General features: G+C 37.4%; 1 protein-coding gene across 1 annotated transcript; it reads right to left on the bottom strand.

The window, feature by feature from the left end:
• Positions 1–245: 245 nt before the first annotated feature.
• LOC142337960 (uncharacterized protein F54H12.2-like) lies at positions 246–1,262 on the bottom strand. The gene has a single exon (XM_075387593.1). It carries the CDS (start codon positions 1,260–1,262, stop codon positions 246–248), a length of 1,017 nt encoding a protein of 338 aa, XP_075243708.1.
• Between the last annotated feature and the right edge of the window lie 13,705 nt (positions 1,263–14,967).

The raw sequence follows: 14,967 nt of genomic DNA, 5'->3' as shown, positions 1-14,967 counted from the left end.
GAGTTGCGTTCTCCTAATAGAAGAATTTCTACATTGTCACCTAGTGCTCGGGAGAATGTGAGATCAACTGATATTGAACAGTTGGTTAGTTCTGCATGAATGAAATCGTGAGAAGCTTCCTGAGTAGATGTAAGATCAAAAGCCATAATGAAATGATTATCATAATCTCCAAGAGGAATACCATGTCCTGTGCCCTTCTGTAGAAAATCCAAGGCTTCAATTGTGTTGTAGTAAATTCGTTTACGCTATGTTGTTGAAATAGGAGTGCCTACAATAGGTAAACCGTTACGGTATATAGTGACTTCGGATAAATTGAAAGCTCGGTAATGAAAGGGGTTTGTCCTGTTTGTACCCAGGTAAGCTTGATTAGTTGTCATTGCAATTATCATACGGCGTACTGGTTCTTTCGAAAATACATCCTCTTGACGCCAACTTTGAACACCTGTTGTAGCCAGAAACGTTCGAGGTAGAACTTCTGTGAAACCATACACAGCAGGTGTCTTCATTAGCTGTTTTTCAAGTGCTCCCAGAACATTATCAGTAATTGTCATTTTTCTAACGTATAAGTTGGCTTGTACTATTTTAACTTTATAATGTTTAGCTGCTGCTTCTGCTATGGTTACAAATTCATTGGAGCTCCTTCGGAAAGAAAATCGTAGAGTTACACCACTCAGAAGATGTTTATCACATGTTAAAATGTCACAAGCCGGCTTACCAATAAAAGTGGCTTCAACTGACTGTGAAACCAGTGCCTTACGCTCACCAACATCTGTTGCACGGGTATCGGCGCCGTCAACTTTCTGAGGTTCGTCTTCGTAATAATATCCTTGACAGACCAACCAAGTGTTTTTAGCACTGTCTCCATGAGAAAATTCAGTTTCAATGAATCCCTTGTGTGCATAATTACCATTTGTGTTAGAAATTTTAATACCATTAGCCGAAACAGTGCATTCAGAGAAGAGGGAGTGAAGGGTATTGTTCACAAAATATGGGGTATCTCTATTGGCGGCTTCAGTTCCTGCTCGTAGGTCAGCATCATTTGCTTGGGTAATTTTACATTTGATCTCCAAAACAATTTTCTGAAGGTCAATAAAGTTGTTTCGATCACCCAATACCTCAAATTCTAAGACTGGGCCATCGGGCGAGAAAGATGGTCCAATTTTTTGTGTGAAAGCGTTCTCGAAAGTAACCAGAAGCGGTGGTTTCTCGAAAAGATCTAGAGTTGTGTGTGTTGCCTCGGATGGTAACAAGTTAGCAATCATTGTTCACATTTGAGAAAAAATCAGAGCGACTGCGCGTGACCTGGTTTTTCCGTGAAATGTTTGACGTTGGTACTTTTGTAGGAGAATTGTTTTTTCTTCTACTTACTTTTGAAAACCGTGCTTTTTTTCCACTCCCATATGGTCTTTTGACTCTTTTTTGAACTGATTTTCGCCTTCTTGCGCGGTAAGCTCCCATTGAACCTCCAACTTGTTTCCGTACAGTTTTCTTGACGGTGCTTTTGAGCGCTTGTTTGGGTGTTTTGCGCTTGCTAGCTACCTCAATTAACTCGGGAGCAGCCTGAAGTAATAACTCTTTTCCAATACGTTTAACAGCAGGTAGCACAAATTTCCTGGCAATAGGTAGGGCTGCTCTCCCAATTCCAGCAGCAAGAGCACCGAAACCACTTCCTCGTTGTCTATAGTGTCCCGAAAAATAAGGCGATACTGCTTGTTGCGCGTAGTATGCCTCCATACAAAAACTATGGGTAGAATTTTTTAAAGTGTAAGGTCAGAATAACTTTTCCGGTCCCTGCAAATGGGACTAAGTTACCTGTTTCACTGCGGAGTTGAACTGCAACACACTGAATACTTTTTGTTAACAACTTTTTGTAATCCAAATTACTGAATACTATTCTGTGACTGGGCTCAACAATGCCAATGTTACCGTTTTTCAATCGTCTTTTTGTGTCAATGATTCTCAACAAAGGAGCTTTTGAGTGTCCCACGTGTTGGTAATCGATGATATCGAGGTAAATAAACATGAGTTCAATTCGAGCCGAGAGGTCAAAAGGGTAATCTGAGTCGTGTTCATTTAGATTATTTGTCAACTGCAGATGAGGCTTTGACTTGAAGCCAATGTGGAAACCTGTCCCTCCGTCTTGAGATCCTTTAAAGCCGAGCAGACTGGGAATTTGCGGCGTGGGGAACGTTATTCCCTCTTCTTTGTTTTTGAATGTTATGTTGACATGACCAGTTACTTTGTTAACTTTTGCTTTCATTTCCAGCTTCAACTGATTATTGAGCTGTTGAATCAATTCTTCAACATTTTCGTAGGCCCCTTTCAAAACACTTCCTCTTTCTCCAATGTACGGTTTACTAACAGTAAATTCACTGTTTGTTCGGTTTTCTAGTTTCTCTTTTTTTCTATACACTCTTACCTCTGTGTCGACAACATTATAAACAAACGCAGGAAAAATTACTTCACTCAGTGCCACGCGCCAGTCACCTTCAAGAATGATTTCTTCACTAAACAAATTTTTAAAGTTTGCTAGCGTGTTGTCTGTGAAAACACCCATAGAAGCAGACGAAACAAGATGAACTGTGAGTTCGCCTTCTCCAAAATCTCTTCGACTCATTGTCAGAATCGTATGATAACTAGAATTTTGTTTCGTTGTCGTATTAATTCTTCACGACAACCTTATTCAACTCCGCTTCGTAAAATTTCCCCAAAATTGGTTCAGCGTTTTTGTCTAATAAACTGTAAATTGGTGGGTTTTTAGTTGGAATGTCTATTATTTCAAACAACTCATCGGTAAATGTTTGCTTATAACCTTTTCGAAACGTTGTATCTGCTTTCGAAATCCTCACAAAATCTCCAACACTATATTTAGGTTGTTTTTTCATGCAATATGATGCATCTGTTGTGAGAGAGCGTAAATACGGCACATTTCTTTTTGTTATCTTGTTAGGAGCCATTTTGGTAACCCTGTTAGTACGACCATTAATAGTGTTCACAAAATCTTGTAGCTTTGTTATATAAGAGTATGTCCATTTGTCCTCGAGGTATCTGTAGATTATGTTTTTCAATGATCTGATATTTCACTCAGCAAATGCCGATTTTTTTCGCTGTGAGTTGTGTAGAGTTCTATTCCTTTTTTCTCACATAGATTTTTGAACGAGCCTTTGAATTCTGTTCCTTGATCAACCCAGACCTTCTTTGGTTGCTTCACTTTTATCATTTTTTTGAATGCTTCCATACATGTTGTAGCATACTTTGACTTCATTGGTTGTACACGTAAATATCGAGATAAGCAATCGACAGCAACCAGTAAGTAATTTACGTCTCCATTGTACTTTGCAAGTTTGTCAACGTGGGCCAGATCCAGAGACCAGATCTCATTCAGATCAAACACTTTGACCTTTAATCGAGGAAATTTTTTACGGTAAGTTTTGTGTTTGGTATAAGCGTTTTGTGTGTGTATGAAATTTTCAACTGTCTTTTCTGGGAGTTTCGATGCCTTTTGAAGACTTTTTACACTGCCGTATGCTGCCGGACCCTTTCTGTATAATTTTTTCATTCTTTCGTCAGGCGCTACAACTTTTGACGTTTTATTTGAACGTAAACCATTGCTTGATTCCTCTGGTGGTTGGTGAGGTGAAGAGGTTATCTTTGGCGTCGTTGAATTCATCTTCTTCTTCATCGTCCTGGGTCTTAAATTTGGACTCATTTTCAAGTGATATTGTATTTGTTTCACTTCGCGTGGAAGTTGAAGGTTTTTCGTTTTCTGACCTCAATTGAGTTCTTTCAAGTTTTCGCCTGACTACAGCTTTTGCGTATTTATTAATTACCATCTCCTCTTCAATGTCAATAGCATTCAAAATGTTCTCATAGGGAGTCAAGTTTTTATCTATTCTCTTTGTTGGTTGTTGAATGTTGTACAAAAATGTTGTTGCCTTCAAACCTGTGTCGCCAAGCGATGTCAAAACAAAGTTGCCGCTGATTTCATCAATTGTAATTTCATCAGAATTTTTAACAATTTCGAGTATATTTCGAACTCTATCTAGTTTATGCCCTTCGAGAATTGATAAACCAAAAAGTATTTTTCGTACTGTCCTGAGCTCTGCTTTTCATCTGGCACAGTTTCAACAGATTCCTCTGCTGACTGCTCAGGTTCACTTTCTAAGCCAAGATTAACTGTGTCTGAACTCTGCTTTCGTGTTTGTAAACGCTTTAGAAATGACAGCTGATGGTTCTTGTGTCTTACATTTGGATCATTCAAAATTCTGCCAACATACGACTCATCTTTTTGTTGCATTCTCAGGTACCGTTTTTTTGGAATCAGAATAAACTCTTCTGCTGTACTGTTTATTGACATTTTTTAATTTGTAAGGTAATTGTAACAGAAGAAGATAACTTGTTGCACTAATTTGAAACCCAGCTTAGAAAGAAATACTGCTCTCCTCCTTTCTGCTGTATTGGACTTCCGTAGGATAATTTTTGAAATTTTTTCATACTTTTCGATTTTTTAATCCTAACAGGTACTACACCTTTAACCATATTATATAAACATTCAGTTGTTAAAACTAACACTCTATTGTTACGTTTCGATCTCAAAGTTTTCCTCAGCTGTGACCTTGTTAACTGATTCAAACGTTTTAGCATATAAAGTTTTGTCTCTCTCATTGCTCAAGGGTATTTCATCGGGTTGTGGAGCTGGTAGGTAAAATATTGAGGGTCCAGGGCCGGTAATATTGGAACAAAATCTTAAAGTTTCTGATGTTTTGGGATTCAGGTCTATTAAAAAGTGACCGAACGCTTCTTTTGTAGACAACTGATAACAATGACGAAGGAATTTTGCGAGATTCAATTGTCTTCCCAAGTAATCAACTTGTTGAACATCACGAGGGGACTTGAACAAAATGATATGAGTGGTATTCAAGTCAATTGTTCGCGACCATCTACTTTGCTGGAACAAATTGTGTTTTACATAAATGGTATCTATGTTTTTATGTCTACCAGCAGTTGCCAGCTTTAAAAATGTTTTGTCGCTGTAAATTTCTTTGCATGAGTCATCAAAGATCAGCAGACAGTCTTCTAAGTCTGCGAGAAAGTCAAAATTTTGAAAACGTAGGAATTGAATGGACAATTGTTTCTTCATAAGAGGAAACTGGGGTTGAAAGTCTTTATAGCAAAACACAACTTTTGAAAAGCGTGGCTGAAAAGTTCCCCGGAGTAACATATTGAATATCAATTGCGTTTTCCCAGAGCCAGAAGGTCCTACAACAGCCATGAAAACCCTGTCTTTTGTTGAAATAATTTTGTTCATAATCTGGGGTTGGGTAAAATGTAACCGACTAGACTTGACAGAATAGATATCCATACTGATGTCTCTTCACAGGTAGAAGAAGAGAAAGCTAGTTTGATTATACAAAGTGTCATCAGCGAGAATATGAAAAACATTTGAACAAAGAACACAACCTCTGACCGGGGCAGGTTAATATTATTACAGAATTTCCACGAACTTCTTTCGCTCTCATTACTGTCATATACAAAATCTTGAACAACATGCGAAGAGTCAATTTCATCAATTGCATTGTCTTGATCCATTTCAATTTTTATAAAAGTTTATAATAATTTACAAAAGTTTACTTTTCTTCATAAAAGATTTGATAACGAACAAAACCAGTTCTCAAGTCTTCTTCGGTTTCCACTAGACGACAGACGAAACATGCAGGTAAACAGTTTGTTTTCTCGTAATGAATAATGCTTTGAATTTCTTCCGTTGAAAGAAATGATATTAGAGCTGAAGGCAAGGAAGAGCTACATGGTTCCATGATTTTTCCAATTGGTTGTTTTGGAACCAGTATTAACTTGGGCGGACTGAGTTTCTTTAGACGAGCGTTCTGGTTGCAATTGTTGCTGTTGTTGCTGCCGCTGTGTTGATGGTGCTGCTGTTGCTGTTGAATTGGTTCGTGTTGTTGGTGCTGCGGTTGTTGAATTGGTTGTTGTTGATTATATTGTTGGTAGCACTGATAGTCGTACTGCAGCTGCTGCTGTCTGTTACAAGTTGTTGGCTGTGCTCCATGATGATTTCCTCTAGTCTGATGGAAGAATATGAATTGATCAAGTATGGGCAGAAATGTTGCAAAGTGTACTAACTCTTCTTGAGATAATACGATTTCCTGCTTGTGCTGCAATGTCTGGTTTTTGAAACTGACTTTCTCGTATTTAATCACTGATGTCAGAACTTGACCCGATGTTGTTATCCAAGTTGAGATAGCTAAATTTGGAGACATCAGTGTTTCCAACTTCGATGGATTTTGATTCGTAATCTGATGTTGTTTCCAAAAGTTGTAACCGCTCTGGTTGTTCATCATTAGCTTGTTCTTTCAACCAATTAAAGAAGAAATTAACTTTTCGCTGAGCACAATGATTCAGGAGTTTGCCAGCTATCCTGCTAGGGTAATGGTTTTCACAAATGTTTACAATCTTTGAGTTGTTGCCTCTGGCATCAAATTTTGGACAACCAATCAGATCCAAGTTAATGACTTTACAGTCGAGCAGGTTTGCCAAGAACTCTGACTTTTCTTTTCCTTTGACATAGTATACAGCTTTCGGGTTTCTCAGTTTCACGCTTTGTAAAATTTGTGTAAGATAAATATACGGGTAGACACCATGTTCCCAATGTAGACCATGAAGATACTTGGTGAGCCAATTAAATGCACGCTGCTCAGCTGGAGGCAATGAATTGAATGAGCTAGGAGGAAGAAAAAGAATGCAATCTATATACTCTTCTGTACAAATTGCCAATTCCTTCACAATAAAATTTTGTTTTGAATAACGAAATGTTTCACAGTCAATAACAACTGCTCGCTCTCTCAACATTCTAACAAATGAAAAGTGATAGGTTTGAACAATTTTGTATACCAACAAAAAGCAATTCCTGTAATATGCCCTGCAAAAGGGCTGTTAATGTCACATGGTAACATGTAAGCATAGCCCGGTCCTTGTTTGTAGTACTCTTGAATGTATCCGGCTGCATCATGTAGAATAGCATGCAGTCTCAATATTTTCGAATCTTTCAGAAAACGATCCATTGATGAATTATCTATTCCAATCAAACCTCCATAAGGTCGAAGTTTCATAGCAATGTCAAAATCAAAGTCTGTTGATCCGTTGAACAAGGAACACGCTGCTAAAAAATAGTTGCGTCTTACAGAGTTGTCAGGATAAATTTTTTGTAATGATAAAAATGTTTTGTGAATGACTTCCAGGTCATTTGTTGTTATAACAGGTTTGGTAAACAACATTACACACCGTCTCTGAGCAATTGTTGTATTCGGTGAATTTCATTCCAATAGAAGTAAAAATAACCGTAGTATTGCCACCGGCCGCGTGCTTTTTGATAAATTGTTAAATGAAGCCAGTATTTTTGGAAGTAAATTTCTTGTTGATACTTAAAACAGTCTTCCTCTCAACACCTAGTTCCGTGCAAATTGTTTTGAACTCTTAGTAGCAATCGTATCTCCTACCCTGAACAATTTCTGTATTTTCCAAGCAATGCTGACCAATAAAAACTCCGTCTGCTCCACAAAGACTCTGAACTAATTCAAATGTTAGTCGAAAAATTTCAACGCAGTAAAACTTCTCCATTCGAACTCGAACACATTCTGAAGAGAGTAAGCTGACTGTGCTTTTCCACCGGCTCAGTACAACCGTTTTTAAGTGAAAATTTCTGTCATGAAATAATTTAATTCTCAAAAATTGTTTTGAAGAGCTATCATCTTGTTTGATACACCAATCACCAATCTTTTTCAAACTATCTACAGCTTCAACAGCTTCAGACGGAGTCATTTTTTGAAATGAATGTTTTTTTCCACGGATTCAGTTTCTGTTTCAGAAAAAATTGAACTATATTAATGAGTAAGAAAACATGTCTGATACTAAAATGTTCTCACTCTACTGAAAACATTTGCTCAACAGAACAAAAAACTCTCCCTTAGTCTCTTGTTAGACTTTACCACCTCTCTGCGAATGTGGTAAGGCTGGAGACTGGGTGGGGGGTAATTGAAGATAGTGTTTCTACTATCTTCAATTACCCCTCACTCTGGGCCTCCACCCGGAAGATGTATGGAATCTCAGCTTAAGCCTAAAAAGCTACAAGCTGGAACCACGCATCTTCCTTGGGCAGTAACACACATCAGTCATCTGAACTCCAGGTGGAAGGTGTAATTGTTACTCTCCAGTTTGAAAAAGCAAATTGCTTTTCAAAGAAATTAAACTTTTCATAAATCAATTAAATATATATTCATTATATTTCTCCAATTAGTTCCCTGAACCGCTGAACCTGGGGGGGGAGGCGCTCACGTTCAGAGCCGATTGTCTTTGAGATCTGGAAACCGATGCTAAAAATATTACACAAAATTTTATCACTTCAAAATTCATCAATTTTTCAGATTTTCATTTTTTTAAAATTTTTTAAATGATGAGGCTCACCTGGGTTGACGATGACAAACATTACATAACTGCTACTTCCCAACAACCCTCTTAATACAAAACATTCCCATCAAAAACATCAAGATTTCAAGAAAAATACCAAAATTGTGTATTACTGGGCACGCAACGGGGGGGACATTTGGGTGTTACTGTGTTCGCAACGGGGGGGGGGACACGAAAAATTTTTTCGAAAAGTTGATAGCTTTTGGCGTTCTCCAAGAGCGGTGGAGAACGCCAAAAGCTATCAACTTTTCGAAAAAATTTTTCGTGTCCCCCCCGTTGCGAACACAGTAACACCCAAATGTCCCCCCCCCCGTTGCGTGCCCAGTAAGACACCTTACTACTTGTATATGCATATAAACATCAGCTGAGAAAGTAAAAAAAAGACAGATAGCTTTAAAAAACAAACAACAAACGACGAAAGTAGATGTTTCAAACAGACATTCTCCCTTCTTCAGCCACAGCTCCCATTGAAGCATCAACAATTTCGCGTCGCCTAAGAGCCACGAATGCAGAGGATGGAAATCCTCACGAGAGCAAAACTAAGCTGGTTTATTCCCTTAGATATGATACTCTTTTTTTCACGCAGAGGGCTTTGATGCCAGTTGTTTCAGTGCTTTTGAAGCTGATGGGCCAGCTGCACCAGTGCATGCGAATACAAGCGGACGAAGTGTTGCTTTCTCAACCTCAGATATTCTTTGTTCATACTTGTTATTTTTGCTAGATTCATGATACTTGTAGGCTTCGCTACTGCTTTCAGGGCTATTTTTTGCCAGCGGGAAAATTTTAACGTCAAAAAAGAATTTGTTGAATGTCGATTCTCAAAATCCGTTGGCCTTGATAACTAATTTTGCATCATCATCAGTTGTCGTTGACTTAAAAGCAAAGTTTTCCCCTTGCAACGGCTGAAGAAGAGGTTCGATATCGACATCATGACAGATATCAGTTAACATGTTCGCAATGGAATCGCTGAAACTGTTGTCCAATGTGCGTGTATCCCCCTTTCGGACAGTGGAGGGCATGCGCATCAGTGAAGTTCTCCTTGCATGCGCATAGTGATGGTATCTTCGCTGGGTCTCAGTCATAGCGAAGGGCAATGCCATCACGAAAATCGCTTTTTTTAGGTCAAAGTGATATCGTTTCAATGGCATAGCGTTCAACCAGCTTGATGCTCCCTTTTCACTGGCTAACTCGAAAGAGCGAATGTCGTTCTTATTCAGTTTGGTCAAAAGTTTTGTCCTTTTTAAATTGATGGCAAAATCTTTTTCATTTTTCGTTTCTTGTATGATATGCTGTTGCCTTAGTTCGGCTTTGGGCAAAGATAGGGATAAGGGACTTGACAGTTGAACTGATCGTCCATATTCCTTAAAGCAGTCTTCGGGTTTTAGGATGTTCAGGCCGCCGTTCCTTATCGGCAACGAGAAGATAGTGCTGTAATTTTGATTTTACGCAGGATTCTGTAATAAATAAGGTAATAGCTCAGCGTTGCTTGACATCTCACATTCTTTTAAAAGGTCTCCAATATTGGGTATTGTACGTGCTAAGAAGGTCAGTTTATGCTGAACCGATGAATTGGACGATTTACAAACATTTTGATGTGAAACAATGGCATGAGCGGCCTGCTTTTTTTGACAACGATTACTGCTGTTTTAGTGATCTTTCTACAAATTTCTTTTCTGCATTCTTAAAACCTATTACACTACCAAGTACTCTTTGTAAACAAATTTTTTACTCTTGTAAAACAAATAGTCTTTCTCAGTTCTCTATTTTTCGTTGCTTTTTATGCCGTTCTCCGCAATTGTTGCGCTTGTGTCTGCGCCCAATGCATTCCCCAGTTGAACAAGGGCACGCGATTCCACTAGACAACTCTTCACAAAACTGATTACGAGTCTTCCATGGTACCAGTGTACGCGCTTTGCGTCTCTTGCTTTTTCTTTTCAACAGACGACTAAGTTCTGGCACTGAGGATATACAAACTGAGACACGTGTTTGCTTAATGAAATAGCTGAAGTTAGAGAGGCGAGATCATTGCGCTTCTCTCCTAAGACAACAAAGAGCGCAACCCGTTTGAATATCATTTTACAACATGCACAATTGTGAAGTATAAAGTCCCTGGCTCCCAGAAGGAAACCGGTTGAATAAAAAATTACTAATAAACATTTCGAAGCAAACTTTTAACGCTGCTGTTAAACGTTGCTGTTTAAATGTATCACAACAAAAACTGAAAACGAGGTCACGAGTTTATTTTTCGCATCAAACATTTTTTGCTCTTGTTGTCAGGTTACTCTTCAGACTTTGTTTTATCAACTGTGTCCACTAAACTGTCTAAGCCCTGCCTGAAACTGCACTGGAGATTTTCTTAACAGTCCCATTTGCGTCCACTCAAGCTCATAAATTGGCAGGAACAAGTTTTTGGGCTGATGAAACCCGAAGTTCAACCCTTGAGGAGGGCAAAACTGCTTGGAAAAATGCATTTCAACCCACATTTTTACATTAGTTATTCAGTTCAGCACTGATTTCAAAATTGCAACGTATTTCCTAATTCGTATTTCAACAAATCTTTTTCCAAGAAACAAACGGCTTGTTCCGTGGAAGCTGAAAAATTTTTAAATTCTCAAAGAATTTTGGCGGATAACAAATTCACCATACAAATTCATTTGCTCCGGATTTCCTGTCACTTTTGCAAATCTCTAACTTTTTAAAAGGCAGAGAACGCATAATGTTGTATCCTATTGGGGCTCCTAAGACTACAAAATCATCATCTGCTCTAATGGTTATTGCGGGGCATTTTTTTCAAAATTGGTTGGGTGCGTTACGTTTTCAGCCTCATTTGGCTCTCCAGGGATATACCAAAGATTTTCTCCAACGTTAAGAGTCGAGCCAAGTTTTTCCTCAAAAATTCAGAATCGGTTGAAATCTTTTGGTACAGATTTTTAATCATCTGCCATATTGCAGTCGTCAAACCACCACGTGCTCAGTTTTGACTTCAGTTCGTTAACGAGTACCACCATTTTGTTGTCAAGCTATAGAGTCGCTTTTGGAACCCCTGTTGAGTCCATCCCTACAATGAAATCATTGCATCTCGAAGCATGAAACTTGGATGACCATAGGCGGCTTATGAATAGTTGTAATCAATTGATGCCTCTAAATTTATAGACAAATTTTTCAGAGCCGGGGGAGGCCTATAGGCATTAAGGTTTAGCTCTCGAGCCGTTGGAAAATTTATTATCCATTTAACAACATCGCGACTGGGTTTGAAAAAAATGTTCTGAAATAGCAGAGGAGGAGAATTTATATAAAAGAGCTCTGTGTGCTTCTCAGGCAGATGTTTGTTTTTGCTGGCGTTTTAGAGGCAAATTTATTGTCAGTGCAGGCCAAACAGATGCCGGCCCCTTGTTGCTCTTTGTCAAGTATCGCTGAAGTCAATTTCGAACATTGTTCAATATCATTTATTTTACAATCGATATAAAATTGTCCCTCAGTCGTATGGGGACGGTTACAGTGTTGATCCTCTGACTTATGACATGGCTCAAGTCTTTCGATTTTTTTAGGTTGGCATAGACAGCAAATAAATGTCGAAAAACGTTAAAATCCATTTTTGGACGTTGGAGGGTTCCGTTATAATATCGTAAGTTCTGGCCTTTAGACAACTTGTCAAATGAACAGAATTTTTGGGAACATGCTTGAAAAAACGCGCCTTGGAAGATATAAAAATTTTATCAAGGCTCAAGCTGTTACTTGAGCGTTTTAAATCAATGCAAACCCTTATTTTATGTATTGCGGACACTTAGACATTACAAATTTTTACAATCATTTTGAGTTTAACCAAAGCAGATAATTTGATAACAGAAATTCAAACAACCACTTTGCATCCCGCAAAAGATCACTGAAGATTTGAAAATTTTTCTTCGTTGCAAGTGTAACTATTTAATTCTAGGTGGCATTATTGTAAAGTGGGGTAAAAAAAAGTAAAATCTGCCATGACAAAAGAACCGTCGAAGGCCTCGCAGCTAAGAAACAAAAACAAGGTAGAAACAAGGGATTTTTAAGAAAAGAGATAAGAATTTATTCAAAAAAGAATGATCCGCAGTTCTCATGTCTAGTCAATTCGAATAATATGATATCTGTGGGTCTCCAAAGTCAAAAGTAGCTGCTTTCAACTCCTCTCAGGTGGAAACGCGGTTGTTTTGCCGTCTATTTTAATTTCCTCTGTGCCGTGCCATCAAAACATATGAAAGAATTTTTCTATTTATTTTTTCAAATTCATATGTTTTTTCACAAGTCATAAAGTTGCTCTCAACTAAGTTTATTGAAAGACAAAACTGTTTTCAATTACGACCTCCTTCAGTAATTTAAATTTTTAAAGGACACTCTCATAAAACTTTCAGAGATGAAGAAATTGTAGCACAACAAAATAGTATAAATCAGAAGCAAATTCAAGTAATTGATCAAATCAAGGACTGGAAACAACCAAAGTTTGAAAAAAAAAACAATTAAGAAAACTTTTGTTCAACAAAACTTCAGACTGAAGTAATTCAGGGAATGGTAAAAAAGATCTAGACATAAAAATGTTCAATTGCAGTTCGCTTTCGATTATATTTGAGTTTATTATACGTTAACTCAGATGTTCTTAAGAGTTTCAAGACTTTCCTAATTAAGCGCACAGTAGTTATGATGACAAAAATTTGAAAAACAAACAAAAAAATGCGTCCTTTTTTAATAAAAATCACTGCTGAAATCAAACATCTAATTAACGAAATCTGATGATGGAGAACAGTTTGAACAAGTTTCAAGGAAACCAGAAATTGAATGCATTAAAAGTTTGTTGAAATTTTTCAATCCACAGAAGTTTTTTCTTTTACGAATTCATGGAAGTTAAAAGTCAAAATTTTACGGTCTCAAAATTCCCTAATAGCTCACTTTTACATTGCTAGTAATGTTAGCGAGAAAAAGGAAACGGGAGGTAAGGAAACACTATCAGACAAAAGGAAATTTTCGTCATCCAAAAAAGAAGAACTGTTGAGAATATAAACTTCAAAAGCAAAATCCCGTTGATTAGTTCCAGTTTTTTGACTTATGACTAAGCTCAGGCTACTTGTTTTCTTCTTAAAATTTTAGAACGGCAAAGAAAACGCATAATTGACGCAAAGATCAAATTCCATTTCTGAGCATTGGAGGGTTTCATTGTGATCTCTTCAAATTGTTCCATCAGAAAAGCCGCCAGTTGAGCACGAGCGTTTTTAGAAACACGCTTGAGCAAAAAAAACTTTGAACGAATTAACGATTTCTTTTATCGAGGTTTAAGCTATTACATGAGCCGTTGAACTCACCAACATGCTTTTTCTCGTTGTTTTGGATTTCTAAGCCTTTCACTTTTTCACAATCATTTTTTATTTTAGTCAATCCAGATAATGTGATAAAAGATTTTACACTAGTTTAAGAGTCCTGAGGTATCGATCAGTTTTATGCGTTGCGTGCAAAATTTTTTTTCTAGTTCGGGGGCATTATTGTAAAGTGAGGAATTGGGAAAAGGTCAAACGTGCACGAACAGCAATGGCCCGTCAAAGGAAGCTTCATGAAGAAAACCAGCTGATATGCTACGTAGAATAGAGAAAACGCTAGAAAAATAGGATGTAAAGGGTGTAGAGGGACTGAAACAAAAACCAAAAATCGACTTCTTACGCAATTTTTAGCTCACCTCAACTCAATTAGGATCCCTGTGGATCGCAGATAAACCCAAAAAACACGGCTTTTAAGTCAACTCAGGCAGAAAGGTGGTTTAGCATCAATTTAAGCGCAATTTGCCCTGACATCACAAAAAATTGTTACAAAAATCATCAAAGCAATAGAGCGTTTTACAAATAGGAGAATATCTGTCAGCTTCAACACTTCAATTGAAAATCAAAATCAATTTCGAATCCGACGTGCTTCAACAATTCAAAAACTTTTTATGAGACTCTCGTAGAGACGAAAGAAAAGATAAACTTGTCCAATTTACTCGTTTTTAATTTAGGCTTTTATACCAATCATTTTTTAAAATTAAAGACTCATTTGTATTGTTGAAGATAACGATAGAACGAAACAGTAAAATGCTACAATAAACTTCTAAAAAACTTACTGCTTAATTGAAGCACTGTGTTATATCAATTCTGAATGGCTGGGAGGTTTTTTAATAATCAAAAAATTGAACACATGCCAGGATTACTGAAGTTTTTTAAAACATAGAAGCTTTCTATCACCATTCTCTTTACAGGAAATATGCTAAATTACAAAAATTGCTCACGATTAATTTCTCATCAGAACCAAACAGTAAAATTCTAAAAAAATTAATGCTGAATTGAAGAACTGGGTTTTATTGAATCTGAAATTAGGGAACGGCTGGAAAATTGATCGTATTCAAAGATTGCTGAAATTTTTCAGTTCATAGAAGTTCACTCTTTTACTATTTCCTTAAAATTAAAATTCAAAATTTTACGCTCTCAAAGCTCT

This window comes from Convolutriloba macropyga, chromosome 4 (genome assembly GCF_964194025.1).
Source record: "Convolutriloba macropyga chromosome 4, txConMacr16.3, whole genome shotgun sequence".
NCBI classification, from domain to species: Eukaryota; Metazoa; Xenacoelomorpha; order Acoela; family Convolutidae; genus Convolutriloba; species Convolutriloba macropyga.
Note: the sequence above shows the minus strand (reverse complement) of the source record. Positions and strands in the feature narration are given on the sequence as shown.

Bases quoted from the DNA above. Each gene is read 5' to 3' on its own strand.
- LOC142337960 (XM_075387593.1), bottom strand. From the start codon at position 1,262: ATGATTGCTAACTTGTTACCATCCGAGGCAACACACACAACTCTAGAT.